General features: G+C 58.0%; 1 protein-coding gene and 1 long non-coding RNA gene across 2 annotated transcripts in view; one reads left to right on the top strand and one right to left on the bottom strand.

Moving 5' to 3' along the window:
• Nucleotides 1-735: 735 nt before the first annotated feature.
• On the bottom strand, nucleotides 736-7,865 carry LOC116659540. The gene is made up of 2 exons (XR_004314897.1): nucleotides 4,874-7,865; nucleotides 736-3,297 (listed from the first exon to the last, which is right to left on the bottom strand). It is a non-coding gene; the product is annotated as an uncharacterized LOC116659540 (long non-coding RNA).
• Nucleotides 7,866-8,825: 960 nt separating this feature from the next.
• Nucleotides 8,826-13,894, top strand: part of IMPA2 (inositol monophosphatase 2) — a 28,918-nt gene continuing 23,849 nt past the window's right edge. Inside the window, exon 1 of the mRNA XM_032467207.1 lies at nucleotides 8,826-9,052. Coding sequence (XP_032323098.1) covers nucleotides 8,957-9,052 — 96 coding nt within the window. The 5' untranslated portion in view covers nucleotides 8,826-8,956. The remainder of the gene's footprint in view (nucleotides 9,053-13,894) is intronic.

The following is a 13,894-nucleotide window of genomic DNA, read 5'->3' as shown; positions in this document are numbered from 1 at the left end:
TGTTTGAGGGAACTTAACCTGTCACATCCACACACAAGGGGACCACTGGTCACAGACGCAGGGTAGTTGACTTTCTAACATCAGGCGTTTGAGTAGATGAGCAAGATTTATACCCTGAACGTAAAGGTTGAAGAACATTTAGTTTTGAATTTTATAACTTTAGTTCAGTAAGTGTTGTTAAAAGCCACAAGCTTCTTTCCTTTTCTGAGCATACTGCCCACTCCCCACCAAACACTGATGGACGGGCCTCTGGCCACAGATTAGGAAATGCAGGCCCTCCCTCCAGCCACGGAGAAGGCCAAAGCTCCTTCTTCCTAACAGCTGCGTGGTCGCTTCCTGATGAGGACAACTTGTGAAGTATTCATGGGACAACAGTGTTCTCCAGTGGGTGTTCTCCCCCGTAAAGGGGCGTCTTGAGCGTGATCTTCAGTTCTTGGAAAAGCTCATGAGTCTTGGAAGTTCTGGGGCTTCTTACCAACGACTTGTTTTCTCCTCCCCTCAGGCAAGGATGAAGGGCCGCCCTCCCTGGACCCCCCCAATTCTTCCAGTCTTTGTCAAGCGCAGGCTCATGACAGGCCCCCCTGGGACCAGCCCTTTGCTGTGGTTCCCACATTCCTGGATTCCACATATTGGCAGTGGCTCAAAAAAATTTTTTTTTGGTGACCTGACCTACATAGATTTGTCAACCATTTACGTGGCCAAGTGAGAGGGAAAAACAAAACAAAACCTGCCACCTCCCATCAGAATCATTTTATTACAGAAATGACATTTTGACATCAAAATGCAGAAAGGATGTGACTTCGGCTCAGGGCACTTTTTTACAGGAAATACACTTAGCTGAGTGGAAATCTCCCCGATTCGTCCGTGTTACTCCGGTGTGGGTGTGACTGTCTCTGCGGGCAGACCAGTGCCCAGCCAGGGATGATGGCCCAGGACTAGGCTGTGTGCGGCGGTCCTGCCCCATCACACCCGCGCCGACGCTGTGCCCACACGGCCGGGCCCCGTCTCCCACTGCCCGTCAGGCACAGTGGCCCTGCTCCTCCGTCCACCTCCACCAGTCCAGCCCCGGCTGCCTGGCCTCCTTGCCTCCAAGTGGGCAGAAGTCTTGGCCTCAATCTCTTCAAAGCATCTGTGCTCCTTGACTAATGTGCCTTTCAAATTAGTAGTAAGTCAGCATCACTTTTGCCTCCAGAGTTGTCACAGGGCCAATCACAAGCCCAAAGACATCGCCCCTCCCTTCTGCAGAGACCAGCGGGGAGGGGAGTGCCCTAGTCCAGAAAGAGAAGGCCCACTGTGCGTTCCTGGGAGGACACTTAGTGGGATCGCCCTGTGTCCATCATGTTTCCCAAAGAAAATGCGAAAAAGCACTTTCCATGTATAAAAACACCTCCTACTCTCAGACCACATGCACTCTCCACGCGATGCCGAGGCGGGCGCCCTGCGGACATGGCTCCCTTGGCCAGCTGGCTCCGGGTCAGCTCTGCCAGGGGGAGCGCGGGGAGGAGACCCGAGGCCGGAGGAGGGAGCGGGCTGCTTACCAGCTGTTCTTGTCCACGTCACTCCGGCTCTTCTCCCCTCCCTGGGGTGGCAGAGGTGGCCGCACCGGCAGGCAGCAGCCTGGCCTCCAGGGCCCGCTGGGCCCCCAGCCCCACGGCACCCCTCCCAGCTGGCGGGTGCGGCCACCCCAGCCTCTGCCGGTCCCCCCAGCCCCGAGGGTGGGCGCACTCCTGCCCTCACCACCTCTGCTGCCTCCGTTTTCTGCTTCTGCCTTTTCATCTGCTTAGCCAATTTCTTATATTCAATTCTCCCCATTGAAACACCCGGGGCTGTGTCTGTGGTCCTGACCCGACGTGACTGACATCAGGCTGGGTGTGATGATCCCAGGCTGCGGGCGGGACTGACACGTGTGTGTGGGACCTTGAATGCAGGGCCAGCTCCTTGCAGACCAGACGTGGCCCACATGTGGCCCATGGCCCACGGAGGTGTCGCTCTTCAATGGTCACCCCATTCACTGTGAGGCGTCCACTGGCGTGGCCATGGCCCGTGACTGTTCCAGCAGCAACAAACATTCCCAGTGGTGGGCGGGTTCCTTCCTGCAGGAGCACGACCAGGCCTGCAGGCGTGTTGGAGAAGGAATCCAGCATCCGAGGGCCTGACTAGAGGAGTGGAGATTACGTTTCCTGCAAACTGATCAGCACTTTCCTTCCAGCTTGAGTGTGTGTGAGAAAGGCCATTCTGAAATACCGAACGCCTCTGAACGTGCACTTTATTACTTCACTGTAATGTAGCAACGGAAAGCCAGAAAACTAGTGTGCGTCTGGGCTCGGGATGCCTGCTATGAAATGCAGCTGAACGCGTCTCCTCCAGAGCTGGTCCCACAGGCTGATGCTTGGAGTGGGACGCGACCTTGGGCCCCCTCGCCGGCAGGCGGCCAGCCGCGTGGGCTCCGGGCCCCCGGAGGTGTGCCTTCCTCCGTGGCCCATCCCAGTGGACAGGAGCTTGGACTGGAAGAACTTCCAGATTCTGAGCACACTCGCCTCATGGTAACTTCCTACCATTGGTTCCAGTTTCGTCCCGAGAGCTCCGTAGGCTAATTCTAGCTCCGTGGAGGGTCCAGGATTAGCAGTGATAACAGCACTCGGTCTGGGGGGCTCTCTTTCAGGAAGTAAGAATAACAGTTCTGACGAACACGAGATTAGGTTGACGGCTTTGAGGAGGCCTGTGGGGGGGGGGGCGGAAGCTTCTGTCCGATTAGAGCAAATCCCCCTTCTCCTGAGGGTCCTCCATGTCTCCTCGTCCCCCACCACGCAGAGAGGTCCTCGCTTCTCCACGACAAGCATCCTCGACTCAGCCACTTGTGTCCTTGGATGTGTTCTGGGCTGTAGGTGACCCCCCTAAACAGCAGTGTGTGAATGTGAGCCGCTCCAAGAGGCACAGTGGGCGGCACGTGCCCTCTGTGGAGCTCAGAGATGCCGTCAATCACATGCTGAAGTAAATAACTTCCAGAGCGTGCCAACAGCAGAACAGGACACCCCGGAGCACAGCTGGATGACAACCCACGCGGCCCCAAATGTCAGGGCGTCTGACCCACGCTCATCAGCCCCGGCCGCGCTCCACACCCGTGCGTCACTCTCTCTCAGACCACAGGGGAGGGGTTTACACTGACCCCAGTCACATCTTCCTCCCCCAAGCCGTCCACAAGACTCCTGGAGGCCTCAGTCTGTCAGCCACCGTGAACTACCTCTTGGCTTTGGCATCTCAAAACTGACACGTGCTTCTAAAATCATCACGTGCCTCCTAGATTCAAAGACAAAGAACAGCGAATCATTGCACAATGTGACTTGGTCTGCATCCAGTGGGCGTGCTGGGCCCGGGGGCTGGGGAGGGCCGGGGAATGGAGGAGGGGCCCGCGTGGAAAAGTACTGGATGCTGAGTCAGAGTGGAGAAGGGCGTCTTCAAGGCCCCTGGACAAGGTGGTCTTGGCAGATGCCTCAAGAAAGTCCGCACTGGAGGCACCTCCCTGCAAAAGGAGGCCTGGGGTGGAGGTGCAGGTGGGCCAGACACCAAACGTGCCCCAGAGCACAGCTGGGGGGTGGGGAGTTGTCTGAGTCTTGGACTGAACTCCCTCCAGAAAACAGCCCTGTGCTTGCTGGCTGGCTGCGCAGGTCTAATGCGGGGAGGGCACACCCCACCCTCGGGAGGCCAGGTCTGAAACATCACACGTGGATTTCTGGCCTGGAAGCCAGACTCCTCGGACTAGAGTTAAAATGGGACAGGATTTCTCACCCTCAGCGTTATTGTCATTTGGGATTGGACAATCGTTTGCTCTGGTGTCAGGGCGTGGGGTCCTGTGCACTGGGGGACGTTTGGCAGTTTCCCTGCCAGCATCCACCAGGAGGTAGAAGCTGTGACAGCCCAAAGTGTCTCCAGATGTTGCCAAATGTCCCCTGGGGGCAGCACCGCCTGGTCAATGACACGGAGGCAGAGGAACCCCAGCTGCTCAGAATTCTGTGCATGTCAATCTACTTCTGTGTTTTTGGCATCACCCTGGGAGGGTCTCCTCTGCCTGAGACCACTTTCTCTCCTTTTCCGTTTGTGGCTCCTCTAGGAAGCCCACCCCAGTTGCCCTGCACCCACCCCCAGAGCCCACCCTGCCTTTCGCACGGCTTGTGCACTGAACACACGCTTCCGCTACGACTGCCTCAGACTCTCTGCCACACATCGCTCTGGTGCTTAATCGGCACACGGTCAACGCAGAGGACAGTGGCTCTACACGACGGGGGACAAGAACTGGGGCTGAGGGAAACGCAGGGCCTGGAAACCAGCAGAAGAGCCTTCCCAAGAGAAGCAGCGCTGAGAATCCAAGCAGGGAAATGATGGAAACATCCCCCGAGGGCAGCTTTCGGAAGGTGCTGGCGACAAGTGGGGCGCAGTTTAGTGGGTGACGGAGGTGAGGACCCTTGCAAGGAGTCAGACCAGGTGGGAACTGTGGTGACCTGCCGGGAGCAGGGTCAACCAGGGACATTTAAGGAGAGAGAGGGCAGCGTGCTGACAGGGGAGCAGGAAGGGAGGAACAGTCGTGGGGGTGCTGTGGGGAGCAGACACCCTAGGGACGGAGGCCACTGATGAAGTCAGGCCTGGAGGAGAATCCAGGGACCGGCCGGGGCACACAGGAGGAGCAGCGCCCCTGCCCCCGAAACTCCAGGGCATGGGTCCGGGAAGGCGCTGTGTGACCAGGTGCAGGGAGGAGGGTCAGCCTCTAGTGAAACAGGGGGCAGCGTGAGGGGAGGGGAAAGGCTCACTGGAGGAAGTCGGGAAGTGACAGCGAACGTGCACACCCTGTGCGCCCGGATTTCACTCGTTTTTCACTTACCTCCCCCGAACAACCCGTGAAGCTGGTGTTACATCCAGTTTACAGACGGGCCTGTGAGCACAGAGAGGTGCCTGGAACCCCGTCTCCTCCTGGGAACCTGTAGGAAGCCCGGGCCCCTGCCTGCAGGTTTTCTTCTGCAAGACACCAGCTTGAGGAAGGGTCACCAGCCAAGGAGAAGACCAGGCTGGGAGCATCCCAGAGCCAACGGTGCTGAGACCTGGAGGGGCCTGAGGTGGAGGGAGAAACAAGCAGGAGAGGCCAGCAGGGCCGGCCCCTCATCTCAGCATCAATCAGGGCAGCATGGGCAAGGTCCAGGGGCCAGGGGCCCCTCCCAAGGCCATGCCCCCTCTGCATGGCCCCGCCTAGGGGAAGGGGGACAGCCCAAAGCTGCACTGATTGAATCTTAAACTTGAAATGTTGGAAAAATCACCCACAGGTCTGAGCTGTCCTGGAACTAAGTAGATTCAGTTTTCTACCATCAGGCAGGAGGGGAAGCCAGACAGAATTCGGTTATGGGGAAAGAGAGCATTGCAGGCAGTACCTCGGAGTCTCGGATTGCGAAACACCGTCTGCTCTCCGGGTATCGCTCATCTCAGGAAGGTCACCACGAAGACTGTCAGATGCTCAGAATTAAAAACAGCAGAACTTTAGTTTATGACTGAGGCCTGGCAGGTGAGAGTCTGAGAGAACAAAGGTGGCTCCCACGATCGATGTCCAATTTCACTGTCTCCAAAATCTGCGACTGTGGCATCCACCTGCACAGAACTGCGGGAAGGAGTGAGCGGAGGGTGTAGCAAAGAGCAGAGGAGTCCTGGAAGAGCCTTGTCACGTTCTGAAGGCAGCACAGCTTCTGGATTCTGAGGGAGCGTCCCTGCGGCCACACTCAGCAGGAGGGGCGGTGACCACCACGTTAACCCCTTCCGCAATGGGCAGTCCTGCTGTGCTCGAGAGGTGTTCCCCCAGCAGGAAAGAGCACCCCCAGTTTCACAGTGGAAACCGACGAAGTAGGCCTGCAGGGACGTTGGACAGACACCCCTGCTGGAGCCAGGCTTCGCCGGGACTCATGGGATGTTCTTTGTTGCAGGGCCCACAAGTGCTGGGTGCTCTTTAAATACCCAGCCCCTGTGGGTCATCAGCTGTCTGACAGTTCAGGGGCAGGTGTGGCTCTGGCTAATTCCATTTAGGGCGTGAGTGACCCTGAGCAGCTGGCCGGGGGCTGGGTGGTGGGCAGAAGGCTTCTCTTGCTGTCCTGTCCTGGAGGGCCCCTCCTGACCATCCTCTACAAGGCTCTTGGCTCTGAAGAGCTCCTAAGTGTGGGGGTGCACAGGGCACCCTCTCAGCTCCCAGTGGTATCAGGGCTGCCGTGACCAGTCCCAGAGGCTCACGGCTCTGGAGACTGGAAGTCTGAGATCAAGGTGTCCGCAGGATGGGTTTCCCCTGAGGGTCCTCTCCCTGGCTTGTAGATGGCTGTGCTGCAGGCGCTCGAGGCTGGCAGATCCGCTCGGGTTTCAGGCAGACAGAGAGCACTCGCAGGGCCGTGGGCATCTCTGACGTGCCTTTACTGCCGGGGAGCACACAGGCTCAATGGCAGCGGTGGTGGCAAGTCCCTTATACATCAAGGCTGACAAAGCCACCTACGACCTGCGGCCAACCAGTGCACTTGCGTAGGGCAAGTCACACTCACATAACACCACAGGGGCGCTGCGCGCGGGGCGGCGCGGCCCAGCTCTGGGCACCGGATGTCCGGCAGTGGCTCCGTTCTCCCCACAGTGGCTTCTCCCGCTGCGTGTCAGCGCCTGCCTTCCCTCTTCTTGTAAGGACACCAGGCCCACCCTAACAGCCCACTTTAACTTTGTCACCCTCTAAAGGCCACATACAGCCACCTTCCTGGGGCATTCACACACAGTTCAGGTCACACACGCCAGCTTTCCACACATGAGGCTAAGAATGACCAGACATCGTCCCAGGCCCACGACTGGGGTTCAGATGAGAGGAAGCAAACAGCACACTCGCCCAACGCCCAGATCAGCCGTCTTGGCCCTGGGGAACAGGGTCAGGTTTCAAAGTAATCAGGGAAGCTAAGGCAGAGGTAGGAGAAACAGAAACTTCGTTTGGCGTTTTGTTTCGTTAGACTCTGCCTTGTCCCAGAGAGGACACGAGGGGGGAAAGCCCCAGATTACCAAGGACAAGAGGGGGAGGAGCAAAGGAGACCGTCTGTGCCCCTCCTCTGTCCCCAGGAGGGCACGTGCATGCTGCTCCCTGGTGACCAGAGCGCCACCCAGCCTGCACCCTCGGGTGGGGGTGGGAGGGGGCAGTTAGGAAGTTGTTCTTCAGGCCAAGTCCAGTGCTCTCGGGGCTACCAAACTTACTGCGGTTCCCCAGGGAGAGAGGCAGCCAGCGGACCAGCGCACAGGGCCTTACAGTGAAGAGCTATCTGCCGTTTCCACGGAGAGTCACCACTAGCGCGGGGGGAGATTTGGATAATCCACTAGAAAAGGCTGATTTTTGGTATTCAGTGGTTAACTGGTATTCATTTAGCACCTGTTCCCGGAAGGGTGCACTGGTGGGCACGTCTCTGATAATGGCAGCAAACGCACAGGCCAAGCATGTGTATATGAACCCACATGCTAGTTACAGAGCCCTTTTACAGCTGAGGGAACTGAGGCAAAAGGGGCTACTTGTAGCTTGCTCAAATGCACACAGTGGGGAGAGAATGAGGCCAATATTTTAACTCAGGACAATCTGGGGGCTGCAGACTTCACACTAGGTAAACCAGAAGTTAGTGGTTAAAACTACGTGATTCTGTCTTAAGAGATTTGGAAGTTAGGTAAGAAAGTTACAGAGGCAACTTCTCTAGCTGTCCCCAACAGGGAGTGGAGGGGAAGTGTTCAGAAAGCGAGCTGAGAAGAGGCCAGAGAGACATGTCTTAATTTCCCAGTTCTGTCAAGTGTTGCGACCTATCTCTAATGATAACCTGCCACGAAGATCAACAGCGGAATACATCTAATTCTGAAATGCAGCATTCAGAGCAGTCTCAAGCGTTTTCAGAAACCAACTCCCTGCTTGAAAATCATGAAAAACGTGAACAGGAAGGAAACCTGCCCTCAGCTGCCCCAGATTCCGGGGCGGTGAGTGGGGGCACCCGAGGCAATTCGCCGTTTAGTTCTCCCACGTGTAGCGCGAGCAGGCTGGACGAGTAAGGCGAGGAGGCAGGACGCGAGACCACAGCCCTGGCCCGCTCTGGCCCCCTAATCCCCGCTTGTGGTTCGTAATTTTCATCTGGCCAGCACGTACACCCAAAGCTTCCCTACAAGGGGGGTGGGGGTCACGGACGAAGGCTGCCGTGTAAACAGGCCGCTGTTGGGGTGCGTGCACCGCTCCCGAGGCTCTCCCAGACCCGGGGCTGCAGGGCCGCTCCACGTGGGTCAGCCCCTGTCCAGCGGGCAGGCCGCAGCTCACGACCTTAAACTCCCGGAGGCGACCGGGACTGGTGGTGGGCGGGGCCCGTGGCCGGGGTCGCTGGAGGCCGCCCCACGGCTGCAGCGGCCCGGCGGGCCAGCCCACGCGGGAGCCAAGGCTGCCCCGCAGGGTCTGCGCGGGGTCGGGGGCCGCTCCCGCTCGCGCCCACACCCCCCGAGACCGGTGCTGTGCTCCGCGGGGATTCCAGGCCCAGCCCCTCTCCAGCCGGGCGAGCCCCGCCGCTTCCTGCGCTTCCTACCCTCGGTACCCCGCGCGGCCGGGGCGGCGGGGCCCGGGCGGGGCTCGAGGAGGAGGGCGGGGCCCGGGGCCGCGGGGGCGGGGCCCGCCGCGGGCCGGGCGTGGGGAGACACGCACCGCGGAAAGGAGCGGGGCTCGACGGCGCGGGGCGGGGTTCGGGGAGGAGGGCGGGGCCAGGCACTGGGAGGGGCGGGGCCGGGCTGCCTGGGCCCCGCCCTCTCCCCGCCCGCTCCCCGCCCGCTAGCTGCCACCGCCGGACCGCACAACTGCCGGCGGGCGCGGTCCGGGCGCGGAGCCACGGGAGTCGCGGGGCGAGAGCGGAGCCTGGTGTTGGATGTGGGAGCGCTGGCGCGCCCGGAGGCTGCGATGAAGCCGAGCGGCGAGGACCGGGAGGCGCAGGCCGGGGACCCTTGGGAGGAGTGCTTCGAGGCGGCCGTGCAGCTGGCGCTGCGGGCGGGACAGGTGAGCGCGGCCCGGGGCGCACGGCGCCCGCACTCGGACTGGGGGCAGAGCGGGCGCAGGGCGTGGGCGGAGGGAGACCCCCGCGGCCGAACTCCGAGGGCTTCCGTGCGGCCTCCCGCACACCTACACACCTACCGCCCCCGCACCTGGACGGGCGCCCTGGGTCTCTCGGGCTGGAGGCGTGGGCGGGCTCAGGGCGCAGGGCGGCCTGGCGGTAGCGGGCACGTCAGGGCGCGAGGGTTGCCTTGGAGTTGATCCAATGGGCAGGACTGCCGCGGGTTCGAACTCCGCCGCGTGGACGTCGGGGCTATGGCCTGTCTTTCCGCGTCCCGAGTGTAGTGGGTTCCACTCCGCGTTAGAGGAACTGCTCCCTCACCGGAAGGATGAAGGTCCGGCCGCCGAGCTGACGAAACCGGCGGAGGGCAGCCCCTCTCTTCTCCCTTTCGTGTGTTTTGTTCCCCTGTTTCCTCGGTGCCTGACACCTGGGGCTCCGCAGGCCACGTGCGGCGGCGAATGGGGGCGCCGCCCTCCCGGGACGGCCTGGGCGCGGGGGAGGCGGGCGGAGGGGCGGCCGGCTCCCGCCTGGCGGGAAGGCGCAGGGCTGCGCCCTGGCGACCCGGAGCCGGAGGGCGGACCGGAGGGGGAGCGCTGCCCGCAGTCGGGCTTCCTGCCCCCGAACAGCAGCTCCTTTTCAGTCAGAAAGCGCTCCACAGGTTAACACCAGGCTGTCACCAGTCCTGCATTAGAAGTGAGTCCCCACGGGCACGGGGAGTCGGCGGTACCTCGCTGTGAACCCGCTAAGCCCCTGAAAAGTTAGCCTTCAACACGAGCGGACACCGTCGGTGTTGGCGCACCCGCCCACTGCCGTTTGAAAGACCCAGGACAGCCCGTAAGGAACGCACGACTTAAAAGGGGGCGAGGGGGGCGTTGAGAGACTTGATCCCTGGGGAGGCGGAGGACCCCAACCTTGCCCGCTACACTGACGAAGCCTGCAGCTGCAGGGCACACGGTCTTCCTGGAAAGCGGGTCCACCGTGCAGCGGGCGCACTTGCCGTCCCCCCTCCCCAGTCCCTCACTTCCTCCCCAGAGTGAGCGTCCTCGGGGCATTTGGGAACTTTTAGGTTCCACCGTAAAACTTTTTAAGAGAAGCCTATTTAGGATTCAGACACTACTATGTAAACTCTGGTGAGTTGTTATGGTTTTCTGTGGCTTTTCAAATTTAGATCCTTGAGGAAACAGAAGAGTTTTTGAAACTTTTAAAAAACGTATTTGCAAATGCTTACATAGAATTTGCCTCATAGCAGCCACGATTCTAAGGGTCTTAGGAATTGTGACTTATTTAAGGGATCTCTTATGCTTTTGCAGTTTGCCAGCAACAACAAAAGCAGCTTTTTTTGAGAGTTGGGGAAGGGTGAAACAAGGATTCTGCCATGAAGGGTCTGGTCAGGGAGCCCAGGACTCCAGGTTCCCTCTTGGGCATTAATGCTGATGCTTCCTGCCTGCTGGGCACTGGCAGGGAGGGCGGCCAGAACGGTCTGTGGCTGGGGCGTCCCAGCCTGTGTAAAGAGGGACAGATTGTCTTAGAGATGGTCTCACGGTGACAGGGTGCTGACTGGAGGAATCCTGGCCAGATCGCCCCGAGAGGAATGAAGGCGGGTGAGTGGGGAATCCTCCTCTTAGCCAGAGGAGTACAGGGTATACCCTGCGTCCTGGCGTGCCCACCCGCCCTGTCCTATTTTAGTAAGTTTGCTGCTCTCAGCTGCTCCAGAGACGCCTCTGTGCCTCTGGGAGGCATCTGTCCAGTCCAGTGCCGACCACCCAGACCACTGAAGGAGCCCCTCCCTTGTTCCTGGGCTTTGTAGGGGGTGAGGTCAGCCCACTCCATCACCACCACCCATACAAAGAGCAATATTCATTGAAATGAGTGTTTATCATCTTTTCTGTGATGTGAAACAAAACTATCTTAGAAAACTATGCTTTTTTTAAACTTTTTTTATTGAGTTATAGTCATTTTACGATGTTGCGTCAAATCCCAGTGTAGAGCACAATTTTTCAGTTATACATGAACATACATGTATTCATTGTCACATTTTTTTTCACCGTGAGCTACCACAAGATCTTGTATATATTTCCCTGTGCTATACAGTATAATCTTGTTTATCTATTCTACATATGCCTGTCAGTATCTACAAATTTTGAACTCCCAGTCTATCCCTTCCCCCCACCCCAGGAAACTATGCTTTTTAAATTAACCTGCAGGGGTAGGTCCAGGTTTTGTTGAGCCTGAGGTTTAGAAAATGTAGGGACCCTCATTAAGAAAAAAACCCCACAAAATTACAAATTCAACACTAGATATAAAAATTGTTTATTTAGAATGAGATCACAACAGTATACATTTTTAGGTGCTAACAAATAGAGCAAAATACATAAAATAATTTTTAAGCACTTCTCAATCTTCTCTAATAATTTTTTCCACATTTTTGGCTTTCTCTCTTTGTGTCTTTGGGTGACAATGATTTTGTAGTGTTTTCTATAGAGAGACTAGAAAGAGAAATTCAGGCTTTCCTGTAGGATGGCTAATGGCTTACTGATAGGGAAGTTCAGTTAGGCTTCACACTTGTGATTGGTAGGGTCGTGTACATTTTTAGGATTGCCATCAAATGTGAGAATCCTGTCGGGGTTTTTCACATATCAGTCATGAGGTGGGAAAGAATTGTCCAGGTTAGCTTCTGGCCCTGGGCAGTTGAAGCCTGTTTCTTTCCATGATCCCACGTGCCAGCTGCCCCTGCACACGCCCGCTTGCTCCTCTGGTCCTGCATTCGTGTCACCGTGCCAAGTCTGCCTGCATGCACGGTACTGGCGTTTCTGGAAGCCATTCGTATGGAGGATGGCTGACAGTGACGTACAAACATGACTGCACACCCCACGAGTCTGTCCCGCAAAACCCAGCGGAAATTCACCTCCGCTTTTCTTCCTTTTAGCCCCGAATCCCCCTGCCATTCCAGTGCCCCCTGACGCAGAATATGGTGGAGGGGAGGTCACAGTGGAACTTGACAGCAGCCCTGTCTGCAGTCAGAAGAGCCGACTTTTGTGACCTTACAAAAGCTGCTCCAGTGTGACCGAGGGAACTGTGCTAGGTTTCCCAGCAGAAGCTCGCTGGAGGGAAGGGCCGGGAGGTGGCTGGGTGTGAACTCGTCTCTTTACTAGTGACACGGCCCAGGACTCCCCCGCACTCATCCTCCAGGCTCCTGGCCCTGGGGTTGGCCTACACACCCTTGTGGGTTATGCTTCCCAAAGCCTGTCTGTTGTCTCCACAGCCCTGCATGGCCAACCCTCTGGCAGCTGAACTGAACTCCTTGGCGTTCTCCAGGCACGCCCGGCCTGTTCCCACCTGCCTGCTGGCCCACACCCCCTGAAAACCAAACTCTCCCCTAGGCCCAGCTCCCAAGCCCCTTCCTTCACAGGACTTCCCATGTGACCTTTCTGTCCCTCCTGTGCCTCTTCCCAGCTGTGTTTGCCCCTGGACTGGTCAGTGTGCTTGCCCCATGATGGGGGGGATGCCCCCCGCCTGCCTCTGGCTGCCCAGAGCAGAGGGGACACGGCGGGGCTCTGACCCAGCACCCCCATTGCCCACAGGTGCTGTTTTGATTTGTGATTCTCTTGTTTATCTGTTGCTCACACGGGGACGGTCACCAGTGAAATACTGCTTGAGGGAGTGTCGTGGAACCAGCAGCGCCCTGTCCCCTGTCATCCTCACCCTTCTCCTCAGAGGCCATTGTTCTCAGGTTTCTGATGGTTACACCTGTGTTCCGAACAACAGCCCTCCCCTGGGTCGTCCGTGTTGGACGCCCTGTTGTCCACACTCATGTCCTGTGACCACGTGTGGTGCACGTCTGGCTGGGGAGCACGGCTGTATTGTGTGTTCTCTTTCTTGTACAATCTGTGTTTTCCTGAAAGTTTTGAAAAGAAGTATTTTCATTTGCTTAGTTTTCTGCGTACAGACCAATAGCCCTCTTACGACTTCCCGACGGAATTTGTGAAGGTCTCCGTGGTGTGGACCCTCGTGGGGCTCCTAGCCGGGGAGACGCGGTCCTCACACCTTCCCGAGCACCAGATGCCCCTGGAGGGCTTTCGCGGCAGGCCGAGTTCAGACTCCCTAGGTCTGGAGGGGACAGCAGTGAGCACTTGGACCAGGTGCCCAGGGGATGCTGCCGGTCTAGGGGCAGCACGTCCGTCGAGAGCCACTGCTGGGTAGCATTTTGTCAAGTGACAGTGGGACAGCTCATTCGTTCGGCTCCGGAGGAAACTGCAGATAGTGTCCAGTTTGGAGTTACTGAGAGTGTGGCCCATGCTCATGTCTTTCGCGGACCTACGGATGGGTCTCTGCTGGGGAGAGGTTAACCGCAGGAGTGAAACTGCCATGTCACCAGGTGTGACGTTCTGCCAGCTGGTTTTCCAAGGCAGCTGCACGGATTCACACTTCTCCGGCAGCAGGCGTGGCTCCTGTGGCCTCACACCTGGGACCAGACTTGATAGTGTCTGTCTTCCTGTTTCAGCACTTCTCGCAGGGGGTGGGGGTGGTGCTTCACGGTGGCTTACGTTTGCGTGTCTGAGACAACATGAGTGCCTTTTTGTGTGTTTACTGGCCCTCCTGGAGCTCCTCAGTTTGGTGGCACTAAAACTGATTAGAAATGCATTCATTCACTCAACAAATGTTGAGTAATTCTGGAAAGGACTTTAACCTTTGCTCTGAGTGTGACTGAGGTTGGGGCAGGGTCCTTTGCGATCGGGAGACCACCCCGGCCGCAGTGGGGGCCAGGGACCCGTCTAAGTGAGGCATGA

The sequence above is a fragment of the Camelus ferus genome, chromosome 24 (assembly GCF_009834535.1).
Source record: "Camelus ferus isolate YT-003-E chromosome 24, BCGSAC_Cfer_1.0, whole genome shotgun sequence".
Taxonomy (NCBI): Eukaryota; Metazoa; Chordata; class Mammalia; order Artiodactyla; family Camelidae; genus Camelus; species Camelus ferus.
This window is presented reverse-complemented; position numbering and strand designations above follow the sequence as displayed.